Source organism: Saimiri boliviensis, chromosome 7 (genome assembly GCF_048565385.1).
Source record: "Saimiri boliviensis isolate mSaiBol1 chromosome 7, mSaiBol1.pri, whole genome shotgun sequence".
NCBI classification, from domain to species: domain Eukaryota; kingdom Metazoa; phylum Chordata; class Mammalia; order Primates; family Cebidae; genus Saimiri; species Saimiri boliviensis.
The window spans coordinates 108958000-108970454 of record NC_133455.1 but is presented as its reverse complement, the minus strand read 5'-3'; the positions used below and the strand labels follow the sequence as shown (position 1 = coordinate 108970454).

The 12455-nt window shown below is 40.2% G+C and overlaps 1 protein-coding gene across 1 annotated transcript in view; it reads left to right on the top strand.

The window, feature by feature from the left end:
• Positions 1-3624: 3624 nt before the first annotated feature.
• The window catches only part of RPAP3 (RNA polymerase II associated protein 3), a 35720-nt gene continuing 26889 nt past the window's right edge, over positions 3625-12455 (top strand). Inside the window, exons 1-4 of the mRNA XM_003941459.4 lie at positions 3625-3701; positions 6757-6915; positions 7656-7796; positions 11965-12087. Coding sequence (XP_003941508.1) covers positions 6763-6915; positions 7656-7796; positions 11965-12087 — 417 coding nt within the window. The 5' untranslated portion in view covers positions 3625-3701; positions 6757-6762. The remainder of the gene's footprint in view (positions 3702-6756; positions 6916-7655; positions 7797-11964; positions 12088-12455) is intronic.

Below are 12455 nucleotides of genomic sequence, written 5' to 3'. Positions count from 1 at the left end.
TCATTGAAGAAAACTTGAAATGAGTGTCTTCTTTGTAAATGGCCTCCCTCCACTGTCTTTCTCTTTGCCTTTTCCCTGGAGCGGGGCTAGGAGTGATACTTCTGCTCTAGCTTCTTTTCAGAATGGCTTGGAGAATGCAGTATCTGGGTGAAGTCCCTGTTGACTCACTAAGTCTCTAGCTAAGAAGGGAAGAGAATTACGTAATATGAAGAGTGGAAAGAGCACTGCATATACATAATGAGGAGGGGGATAAATGAAGACTGGTGGTCCCCATCCTCAATAACCAGTCCCCTTGACCACAGACACAGGAGTATAGGGACATTTCTGGATGTAGCTTCTGTGGTTGCAGAGGCTGACCACACTGGGGGAAGAGGAGATGCTAAAGAGATACAGAAAAAGACTTCTTATCTGTAAACAGATTACTCAAGCTACAATGCTAGAAAAAGGTCAGGTATGAAGGGGTACCTCGGGCGAGTTACAGACTTTAGATAGATGGAAAAGGGCCTGGTCTTGTCCTTCCCCAGGGATGTTCACGGGCAATAGGCAAGACAGGGAGTCAGTAGAGCACAGGGCTAACAGGTACAGGCTCTGAAGTTATGTTGCCCAGGTAACTAGCCAGGCTTTGTTGCTTACTGGCCATATGAGCAAATTTCTTAATTATTCAGATCATTTCCTCACCAGTCAGATGGGGATGGTATTACCACTGCTGTGAGATACGGAATGTAAAATAGCATGCTGGTCTTTCTTATAGTAATTCTTGTCTCATTTATCATGCAGATTTAATTTTATACTAGGAGAGGCAATTTACTGTCCCTGCTATCAGCCTTAACCTTCATCTATTGGTCCCCAGTACTTGTGCTCTTCAGAGGCCTCTTCAGAGGTCTTCCAGGTAGTCCAGTAGAAGGCAGAAAGACAGAAACGCAGGACAGAGTACTGTATTCCAGGGTCTGGACCTTAGCTTTGCAGGAGAGCAGGGTAAGAACTAACATTTGTTAAACTGTTACCATGTGCCAAGCTGTGCTAAGTAGTCCTTTTACATTCATTTTCTCACTCTGGTGGGTATTTTGGTCTTCACCACTTTTATTTTACCAAGACAACTGAGGCTCAGATTAAGCTACGTTCTTAGTAGCAGAATCAGGATTGCAAATTTCAACCCTTTTCCTCATGTTGTAGTAAGCTTCGATTTCTAGTAGTATCTACTCACTTATTAATTCATTATTTTTTAAATATTTGTTAAGACCCTTGACAGAGGTTGTGCTGCTGGTTACCCCTCTGTATCTGCTCTCCTCTTCTTCCTTATTCATTGAACTCTCAGTTTTTAGTACACAAATAACTGTCAAGAGTATAGACTCTTGACCTCCCTTGCAACTGGAAGTCGATGTGTGTCTAAGTCCTCACCAATGGCATGCAAAAGAAGTATTCTTAATGGGCAGGGGGTACTGTTATTCCCACTCTTGCCCCTTTCCGCTGACTGGATTTCAGACAAGATCATGGGAGCTTGAGCAGCCAGCCTGAACCACGAATGAAAGCCATGTGCTGAAGATGACAGAGCAGCCAGGAAGAAGGAGCCCGGGTCTCATACTGGAACTATCACACTAGTCCTAGATTGCTTATATTCAGACTTATGTGAAAGAGACATAATCTTTTTTCATGTTTAAGCCACTCTTATTTTGGGCTTTCTGTCACATGCAAACAAACTTAACACAGTATCTCCATAACAGGAAGTACCAAGGGTCATAACTTTTCTTCCCAAAGTTAGTTAGCTAATATTTCCTTTCTTAAGATTTACATTAATTGTCAAATTCTTTAACTATTTTAAAGATCTCAATAATTGTTTTGGATATTAAAATTAATAGCATTCACAATCATTAACTGCAGCATTTTAATTGCAATAATAAACACTCCTGTTTATTTCCACTGACCATTACAATTTCAACATATAAAACACATAAAGAGGTTTGTTTCTTTGAAAATAACTATTCAGATATTAATAAGTTCAACTGAGATGACTGGAGTAAATAAATGAATAAAAGAGACATAAAAGAAAGGCATGATTTAGACATTTTGTTGAAATCCATTTGAAGATAACTGCCAACAGAAGTGGGGAGGTCTGCATGGAATCTAGAAAAGAACTTAAGGTGGCCTATGTCTGAGCTCACAGGAGAGAAGGCTACCATTGCAGGTATATGTTTTTGTGGGACAGCAGGAGCCTCGGAATCAGGTGATGATGACCATCAAAACCATTTGATTAACTTTTCTCAGTTTGACTCTATATTCACTAAGCTACTTCTGATTATTATGTGGCTTGAGAGAGAAAGAGAGAGAGAGAGGGTTCACCTAAGGATCTATGAGGTTTTACCAGAGCAGCCAGCTAGCCCCCTTATCTCTCATCTCAATCAACTCTGCCAGAATTAATAAAACAAATGTGGTTGCTTTTGTTAAAAACATCAATAAATCAATATATGTTTTTAAATTAATTTTTAAAAAACAAAAATATTCTTAAAAGTCAATCTATCTCCCTAAGACAAGCAAATAATCATTTCATTAGTAAATATTTTGATGTACATGTAATGATTTGACTACTATGATTTTAAAATACAAAGATACCAATATTAAACAATGGAAAAGACACGTTAATATGACCCCAACTTAGTTCTTCATTGATCAGCACCTGGTTAGTGGCTTCAAGCTTCAAATGCATGGCTGTATCCTATGCTTTTAAAAATTCTGATAGGCTTCACTCAGACTAGTTACATCAGAATCTCTGGGATGGACACAGAAATCAGTATGTATATATACACGCATACACACACGTATATGTATATACTCTCTGATTCCAAAGTTCAGTCAAGCCTGAGAACCACCGATCTGCATTTTGAGGATAATATTTGAGGTCACAGTCCTGTCTTAAATGTAGTTTCATTTGTTTGTGTTTGCTTTTGTGGACTTCTAGAATTATTTTTGTTTTGCTTTTGTTTTAGAGTTATCATTGCAATGAATGAAGACTCCCTCACACGGGAAGCAGAAGCAAAAAGTGTTAGAAGTTTCATTTTTCTTCTCTCTGTAAGCCAGAGCATATCTAAAGACAGACTGTAACACTGGCACACGTCAAAGAGAGACTCAGAGATAGATCCACTTAGAAAAGGAGTTTACTTGCAAAAAGTGCAAGGGCGTTAGACTGAAGGACTAGTTTGCCAAATACCAGTACTTAAGGGGGAAAAAAAATCCCCTAAAATTACCAGGATTACCAGTTGACAGTTGATTGTTCATGGTGGAAAAACAGTAACTTTCTCACATGGTTATCACATTCAAAAGGTCAGACAAATCGTTAGACATTAGCAAGATAAATATTAGGGATTAAACTGTTTAAAGGGAGTCCAAGGACATAGTTAAGGTTTTATTGTTTTGGAGATCAGAAAATCAGGATGATCCTGCAGTTTTTGGGTTATCTCCTATTAAGTTTAGTCATCAGAGAAGGAGGCGGAAGGCTCAGATACTGCCTTTACGTACCCTCAAGCCACGAAGCCGGTTCCATTCTGAGAAGGAAGTCACCAATCCGACTTCCTGCGCGCGCTCAATCCCAGGCTCCAGGGGGCGGGGCGAGGCCGCGGGGGCTTGTGGGCCAGCGCGGGAGGCGGGGCTCGGCGTGAGTCTCTGCGGGGCTGACTGGGCGTCAGTGCGGAGGGTGACGATCCGGTCAGGTAAGCTGGCGCAGCGGTTCTCGCCGGCAGGAGCAGCGGAGGAGATCCTTGGGGTGGCGGGTGGGAAGAGGGGTAGCGGTGATGGGTACCGGCGAGGCAGAGTGGGCTGAGGCAGGCGGCGCAGGCGCGCTTTGGGGCGGCGCGTCGGTGTCCAGGGAAGCGGCGTCCCGGGGCGCGCGTTCCCGGGCGGGGCTCGCCCCAGCTTCCCGGGCCGACGCGCTCTGCTTTGCGGGCGGAGCCTCCACCCTGCTCCCCGGGGTGTGGGGCGATTCGCCGTGCTCTGGATGGCAGAGCCGCGCTCCCGCAGAGCCCGCGGTGGGGCCCGCCCCCTCGCGGCGTGGGTGTGTGGGGTTCTTCGGGACAGCGGGTGTGAACGTGCTGTCCCGAGCGCTGGGAGTTTCTGGTCGCGGGCTCGCACCCTTGCCCCGTCGCAGGGTCCCTGGGAGTTTTTGGGCCTGCTCGAGCAGCAGCGGTGATGGGTGACAGGCGAAGCACCTAGCCCCCGTCAGCGTCTCACTGACTCGTTGCGCTTTTATTCATCTATTTGAGTCCCCAACAAAGCGTTGTGTAGTTTTGTATTTGCATGAGGTGTACATATGTGATCAAACATGAACGCCGCCTGAAAGAAGCTTAAACCTGATTTAGTTGCTGAGGCTGCAGGTCAGAAGACCGATCTGCATCTGCAACTGTCCCTTCTTAGTGAGGTGATTTTCGCTGTCCTAAACAAGTGCTTTTTCTAATTCTGTCTCTCCTTCTCCCACCTTACTTCCCTCCCCCTGCCCTCAGGCTTTGAATCTTCTCCCACCTTTTTGGAGATTGTGGCCCACCACTCATCCTTTTTCCTGTATCTTTCACTTTCTTCCTCTTTCCACAGACTATGCTCAAGAACAAGTCTTACATTATCAAAGGCAAATTTTCTCAAATCTCCATATAATCTCATTTACTTAACTCATATCATCCCTCTTTTTTTTTTTTTTTTTTTTGTCCCAGACTGGAGTGCAGTGGTACGATCATCGCCCATTGTAGCCTCTATCTGTGGATCCTCCCACCTCAGCCTCCAGAGTAGCTGGGACTACAGGCACCTGCCACCACGCCTGGCTAATTTTCATATTTTTAGTAGAGATGGGGATCTTGGAGTGTTGGCCAGGCTGGTCTTGAACTCCTGAGCACAAGCTCTTCCCCCTGCCTGCCAACCCCTGCCTCTCAAAATGCTGGGATTATGGGCATGAGCTACTGTCCTTGGCCTCCCACCCTTAAAAAAAAATCCCATTGAAACTCTGAATCGAGGCCAGGTGCGGTGGCTCACACCTGTAATCCCAGCACTTTGGGAGGCCAAGGTGGGTGAACCACTTGAGGTCAGGAGTTCCAGATCAGCCTAGCCAAAATGGTGAAACCCCCCTCTGTACTTAAAAAAAAAAAAAAAAAAACAACAACAAAAGCCAGGTGTGGTGGCCCGCACTTATAACCCCAGCCACTTGGGAGGCTGAGTGAGACTGTCTAAAAAAAAAGAAAAAAAAAAGAAAAGAAGGAAACTCTGAATAGTCTTCATATAATACACTTTCTTTACCTCTGTGTATCCTCCATGGCATTTGGCACTGCCAACCGCTTTCACTGTCTTGAACTAATTTTTTTTTGTCATCTGTAACGGTACACTCTAGGTTTTCCTCCCAGCTGTCTAGGGCTACGGCCTCCTTTTTCCTTCCTTGGCATCTGTTTCTCCGTTTAGTGTACCCCAGGTTTACCCCATCCCCCAGTTGTCGCCAAGGTGAAACATGACCGCGTCCTTGATTCTAGCTTCCACCTTTATGCTGGTGACATCTGAATTTATCTATAGTTCTATATAGCTACCTACTGAATTATCTCCTCGCCCCATTAGCACTCAAATTCAGCATATCCCAAACAAATAATTTGACTTTCCATTTGCCCTCCAACTTTGACACCTCTTTTCCTTTTAACGTTGTATTTCTTGACTCAAAGTGCCGTCAGTAATCGTACTCCCAAGCCAGAAATCTAGGCCACTGTTTGAATTTTTCTCTGTTCTCTAACACCTCAGTCTAGTCAGTCATCCAGTTCTTTTTGTTTTACTACCTTGATATTTTCACATAACTTTTCAAATACAGGTTAGACCTCATGCCCTGCCATTTCAAGGCTGTCCCATGTCCATCTCTTCAATCTTCTCTTCCTTCGTTCTCTGTCATAGTCCCTCACTCTGCCCGCCAACTCCTGTTAGTTAGTCACTTGGCAGGCCCCTTTGAAACCCAGCTAAAGTTCCAACACCTCTGGGGACGCCTTCCTTGATTCTACCACCCTACCATCTGACTGTTGCCTCTCCTTTGTGGTCAGTATAGCATCTGTGTGTACCTCGCCCAGGGTTCTCAGCCAGGGGTTATTTTACCTCTCAGGGAACATTTGGCAGTGTCTGGAAATTTCTTCCTTGTCACAGTCCATGAGGGGAAGGGATAATCCTGGCACATAGTTGGTAGAGGGCAGAGATGTTGGCAATCGTCCTGCAGTGCACAGGACAGCACTCTTAAAACAATTTTTTTGGCTCAAAATGTCAGTAGTCCCAAGGTTGAGAAACCCTGCCCAACATATTAATTTTGTTACTAGTACTTTATATATTTTTTTCTTCTCCATTAGACAGGGGATCTTGTCTTGTTTTTGCATCCCTAAATCTTGATTTAGGATCTTTCACATAGTAGAAGTTAAATGTTGGAAGGAAAAGAAGTAAAGGAGGGAATCGCTCAACTCCAGAGATGAGCAGCCTGTGTGCTACCATAGGGTACTTGATAATTTCAGTGATTTGTCTCCATATTCCCATTCTTTATTGTTGCCTTTCAGGGGTGCTCAAACTTGTCTATTTTTCATTTGTTTATTCAGCAGCTGATTTATTTTTAAAATATTATATTGATTTTTCTTTATTTAGCATCACTTGGCTCTCTTCTGTCCATGTTTCTTGGCCACTTATGAAGGGGTAAAAAAAATAGTTAGCTTTCAGAAAAATAAACTAAATAGGCTTATTCTTATCAGAGGTTGGTTGTTCAAAACTCTGCAGGCCATAATGACTTCAGCAAATAAAGCAGTTGAATTACAACTACAAGTGAAACAAAATGCAGAAGAATTACAAGACTTTATGAGGGATTTGGAAAACTGGGAAAAAGACATTAAACAAAAAGATATGGAACTAAGAAGACAGAATGGTGTTCCTGAAGAGGTAAGTTAAGAATTCCTAATTAAACATCCACCGAAATGAGTTTTTTAAAAATAAGGCATAACTTCTTAAAGTGTTTTGTGAAAATACTGAAATTGAAGTGGTTTGCTTCACTCTCAATGTTTTTAGAAATTCTGCTTTTCAAAAAGTCTTTGTAATAATTAAATATGTTACCATACTTTAAGGCTTAGTGAATAGTTACCAAAAGGTTGATCATGTGATAATACTTAAGAGGTAAATGACTAGCATCATAAAATATATAGAGGTGTGTGTATATAAAAATAATATGTGTAGTTATACATTTAGTGATATGTTAACCTACCATATTGCCATACAAATGCATTTAGTACCTAGGTTCAACCAAAAGTTTTTCTTAAGACAGTGCATTTAAGTATGGCTGGATTTTCATACTGTACATAATATGGAGGCAGTTTAGTTTGCCTTTGCATTAAGGCTGAAGATAGGTCGTTTTTGAAGTTTGAATTTATGATTGCAATTTAAAGGTATAACTAGAATTTCTAGGTAACACTTTTTTCTTGTGATTGAACAGTGTCCAACATTCATCAAAGTATGAATTAAACTTTTCAAGTATAATTATTATGAGTGAAGATGGTGAAACACTTTAAAATTAAATTGAAAAATTCTTAAAAGAAAATATAGTAAGAATTTTAAACATATCTAGTTACACAAAGAGTAATAGAGTAGAATACTCACAACTTTGTGTTTTTTTTTCCCCGCCTTAGAATTTACCTCCTATTCGAAATGGCAATTTTAGGAAAAAGAAGAAAGGCAAAGCTAAAGAGTCTTCCAAAAAAACCAAAGAGGAAAACACAAAAAATAGAATAAAATCTTATGATTATGAGGCATGGGCAAAACTTGATGTGGTAAGTTAATCTAGTCATTTGCTTCTTAATATTTGAGTAAAATTTTCTGGGAGTTAGCTGATAGTCATGTGATAATTGAAAAATAATGTAGAGTTATGGCTTGTGTCTTTCTCTTAGACACTATTTTATGTGGAATAAACATTTAATTACATAGTTGTTTAGTTAATGAAATAACTTTTTTTTTCTGCAATCTTCTTTTAGGGAATGGTAGCTAAAACAGCCAGAATTTTGTTCTTCTTTCTTTCTTTTTGCAAACATTATTATTTATTTACTTATTTATTTATCCAGTGTACTCTTTATCCTGTTTCCTCTGGTGGTTACATCCTTCTTAGCTGTAGTATATAGTATCAAAACCAGGAAATTGACATTAGCACAGTGTGTGTATGGTTCTATGTTATTTTATCCCATGTGTTGGTTTGGATAACCCAGCTACAATTAAAGTACAGATATATGGCACCACCACAAAGATTCCCTTTGTGCCATTCTTTTATAGTCACACTGCTCCCTTCTTCCCCATCTTCTCTAACCCCTAAACAGCCATAATTCTAAGATACTCCCAGAAAAAAAAAGTACAGATCAGAAGTCTTTGTTGCAGACTGAAGGACCTGTAGAATTCTGCTAAAAGAGAATGCCTTTGTGTCTAGTCTTGGGACTGGGGCTGTGTGGCAATAAACGTAGGCCTATCTTGATCCCAGGGAGTTGGGTTTCTTCACCCTTCTAGACTGGGATAGCAGATGTGTGTCCTCCCATCTCCCACGTGTGATACACAACCTACTTGGAGAATCACCACCAGAGTGCTCTGCCTTACAACCCTCTACCAATGTTTTAAGCAGCCACTGTCATGTCAGCCTGTGAAAGGGAACCTGCTGGCCAGCCTTATTCTGCACTCTGGTCTACTTTGAGGATTGATTTGGTTAGGGGTATGTGTGTTGGGAGATGTGATAACCAAATTTGGAATAAATATTCCTTTTTAGTTTTAAAAAAATGTTTATTATGTAATATTTGATTCATACCAAAGAATATGTAGAAATATATGTTCCAAAGCATAGTAATACAATGAATACTTGAGCCTACCATCTAACTTAAAGATAATTTTTCCAATACCATTGAAGCTTACTGGTATGTTCCTTTCTGATTCCATGTTCTTTTCTCCCCTCTACTCCAGAAGTAACCACTCTCTAGTTTCTCTGTTTATTATGTTCTTTGTATTTTTCTGTTTAACATTTTTACTGAACTATAATGTGCATAACATACAAAAATCTTAAGTGTGCATCTTCCTGAATTTTTACTCAAGTGTACACCTGTGAAGCCACTGTTTGGATCAAAATATAGAACATTCAGGAGGCTGAGGCGCGAGAATGGCTTGAACCATTGCTCTCCAGCCTGGAAGACAGAGGGAGACTCTTAAAAAAAAAAAATTTTCTGCCTCACAGAGGCTTTCCTATCAGTAGACAACTTCTCAAAAGTAGCCACTGTTCTGACCTCTCATACTGTAGGTCAGTTTGGAATTGCACATAAATGTATTATGCAGTATGCATTCTTTAAGTTTGGCTTCTTTTGCTATCATTATCTGAGATCCATATTGTGAGTAGCAGCAGTTCTGTTTCATTGCTGACCAGAATTCCATTGTGTGGATCTCAATTTGCGTGTCCATTCTCTTATTGATAAACCTTTGTGGTGTTGGCTGTTTGGGGCTATGATGAATAAACCCGCTGTGAACATTCTTATGCTTGTCTTTTGATGGACATAAGCACCCTAGAGGGGATTTGCTGGGTCATAGTTTATAAATATTTAGCTTTAGAAAATACTGCCAAACATTTTTCCAAATTATTTGTGTGGTATTTTTCTTTTCTTTTTTTTTTTTGAGATGGAGTTTTGCTCGTTACCCAGGCTGGAGTGCAATGGTGCGATCTCGGCTCAACACAACATCTGCCTCCTGGGTTCAAGCAATTCTCCCGCCTCAGCCTCCCGAGTAGCTGGGACTACAGGTGTGCGCCACCATGCCCAGCTAATTTTTGTATTTTTAGTAGATATGGGGTTTTACCATGTTGACTAGGATGGTCTTGATCTCTTGACCTCGTGATCTACCCTCCTCGGCCTTCCAAAGTGCGGGGATTATACGGGTGAGCCGCCGCACCTGGTCTGTGTGGTATTTTTCTTAATAAAACTAAGGCTAATTAAGAGAGAACTGGGACTTTTATTTAGTTTGCTGTCTGCTTCAGGATTGTCCCAGTATAAGAGAAGTAAAATTTTGGGTCTTGAATTTATCACTGTTGGAAATGATACTTTCTGAAAATAGAATTTATTCCCAAGTGTCATGTAGCCTGTCTTCATTTTTTTTGTGTGACGTCTTGTTACACAGCCTGTTCCTTTTCATCAGTTGGTGTCTTCTAATAATGCCCTTTCCTGAAAGGCATCATCTCAGATGATTTCTTACAGAGATGTTTTTTACACAGATACTGATTGAGCTCTTGTTGTGTGTAAACAATGCCATCATGATTGTACTGCATAGCTTGCAGTTGTCGTTTTAGTGTCTCTATGCAAGATATAATTGTTTAGTTTCCATTGCATTCTAGTTCAGATCTGAGCAGCTGCCTTAGTGCCCTGCTGCTATCTACATGTCAGCATAGCAGGGTTGGATAATCCTGACTACAGTATTGGTAGGCTGGTGGTATTTCTAGAATCTTCATGCTAAAACACATAGCAAAATTTCAGTCCATGTTTCAATGTTCATTTAATGAAACTATGAATAATTTTTTTGTTTTATAAGTGATTTTTTAATGTAAATAACTTTAAAATAGTTTTTGAATGCAAAAAGAATTTTGTTTACGTAATGATTAAAGTTTGTGTTTAAATGTGCTTTAACAAACTCTAATGCTGGTCTCAGTGGCTCATGCCTGTGATCCCAGCACTTTGGGAGACTCAGGTGGGCAGATTGCCTGAGCTCAGGATCCAGACTAGCCTGAGCAACATGGCAAAAGCCCTTCTCTACAAAAAATAAAAAAAAATACTTGGGAGGCTGAGGCAGGAGAATTGCTTGAACCTGGGAGGCAATGAGCCAAGATTGCGACACTTCATTCCAGCCTGGCGCCTGGTGACGAAGCGAAACTCTCTCAAAAATAAAAAAATAAAAAAATAAAAAAAATTAGCTGGGCATGGTGGTGCGTGTCTGTAGTCCTACCTCCTTGGGAGACCCAGGTGGGAGGATGGCTTGAGCCTGGGAGATGGAGGTTGCAGTGAGCTGAGATCACACTACTGCACTCCAGCCTAGGCAGCAGAGCTAGCTGCTGTCTCAAAAATAAAATAAATAAAAATAAAATCTTACTAAAAATCATTGTTTTATCACATGAAAAATGAGAGAAAAATTCTGGTGGGGGGGGTCTATGAAATTATTTATTACCATGAAAGTAGTGTGAGTCAAAAGAGATTGAGAATCGTGGGACTTGCATATTGTATTTTTCCTTTGGTAGAGGCAGCTATATTTTGGAATATACTGAGAGATGGTGTAACATAACGGTTGAGAACTCTTGGAGGAAGTAGACTTGGCCACTTACTAGTTGAGTGACCTTGAATGAGTTCACTAACTTCTGCATTTCAGTTCCCTCAAGTGAAAATTTGAAGGAAAATCAAGTGAAGGTAATTATACCTTCCTCATAGGTTATTGTGAAGTGTAGCAGCTAATGTGCTCTTTTTTTTTTTTTTTTTTTTTGGTTTTAAAATAGCAGTTTTAAAGCAGCAGTTTTTTTGTTTTAAAATAAAGAAGAATAATGTTTTTTAAAGAAAACTTTCTCTGTTACTGGGGTGCTAATTATATTAGTGTAGGGCTATTTGCAAACTTTCTGTAAGCCATAATACCTAACTGCTAATAGTTTGTGATTTAGGGGTGATTGGTATAGTCTATTGACTTAGCTTTATGAGTTCAAAGTTAGATTCTTCGTTTGGATCTTGGTTTTCTAAACAAAGGCATCTTTTTCTCTGGATATAATCTTAAGGAGAGATTTGGGTTGCTTTGTAAGCCTGTAGGTCCTTAGATTGTAACAATTTGTAAGCCTGTAGGTCTTTAGATTGTAACAATTTACATTCTTTTGAGTGTATTTTTTTTTAGCATATCTTTTTTCCCCCCTAATGATCATATAATTATGAGCACTCTTTCTTCTTTTGATTTTAGGACAGTATCCTTGATGAGCTTGACAAAGATGATAGTACCCATGATTCTCTGTCTCAAGAATCAGAGTCGGAAGAAGATGGGATTCATGTAGATTCTCAAAAGGCTCTTGTTTTAAAAGAAAAGGTATTAATTAGTTAGGTTTTGTTTTGTTTTGTTTTTGTTTTTGTTTTTGTTTTTTTCAGGTAAGCAGGAGCTGTAGAAAATCATATGGATCCTAAAGTTTCTTGAACATAGTTTAGTAGGTGTTTTAACTTTATATTGTTGTTGGCTACATCCCTCTCTTGAGGCAGTGGAACATAGTGGTTAGGAGTACATGCTTTTGAGCCAGATTACCTGAGTTCAGATCTCTTTTTAAACTTCTGAACTTTGGTTTTCTCATCTGTAAAATGACATTAATATTACCAACTTTAACGGGTTCTTGTGAGTAGTAAATGAACTATTTTGTGTAAATGCTTGGACTGTACTTGGAGTTGTCCAGTGTTTTTAGTAGA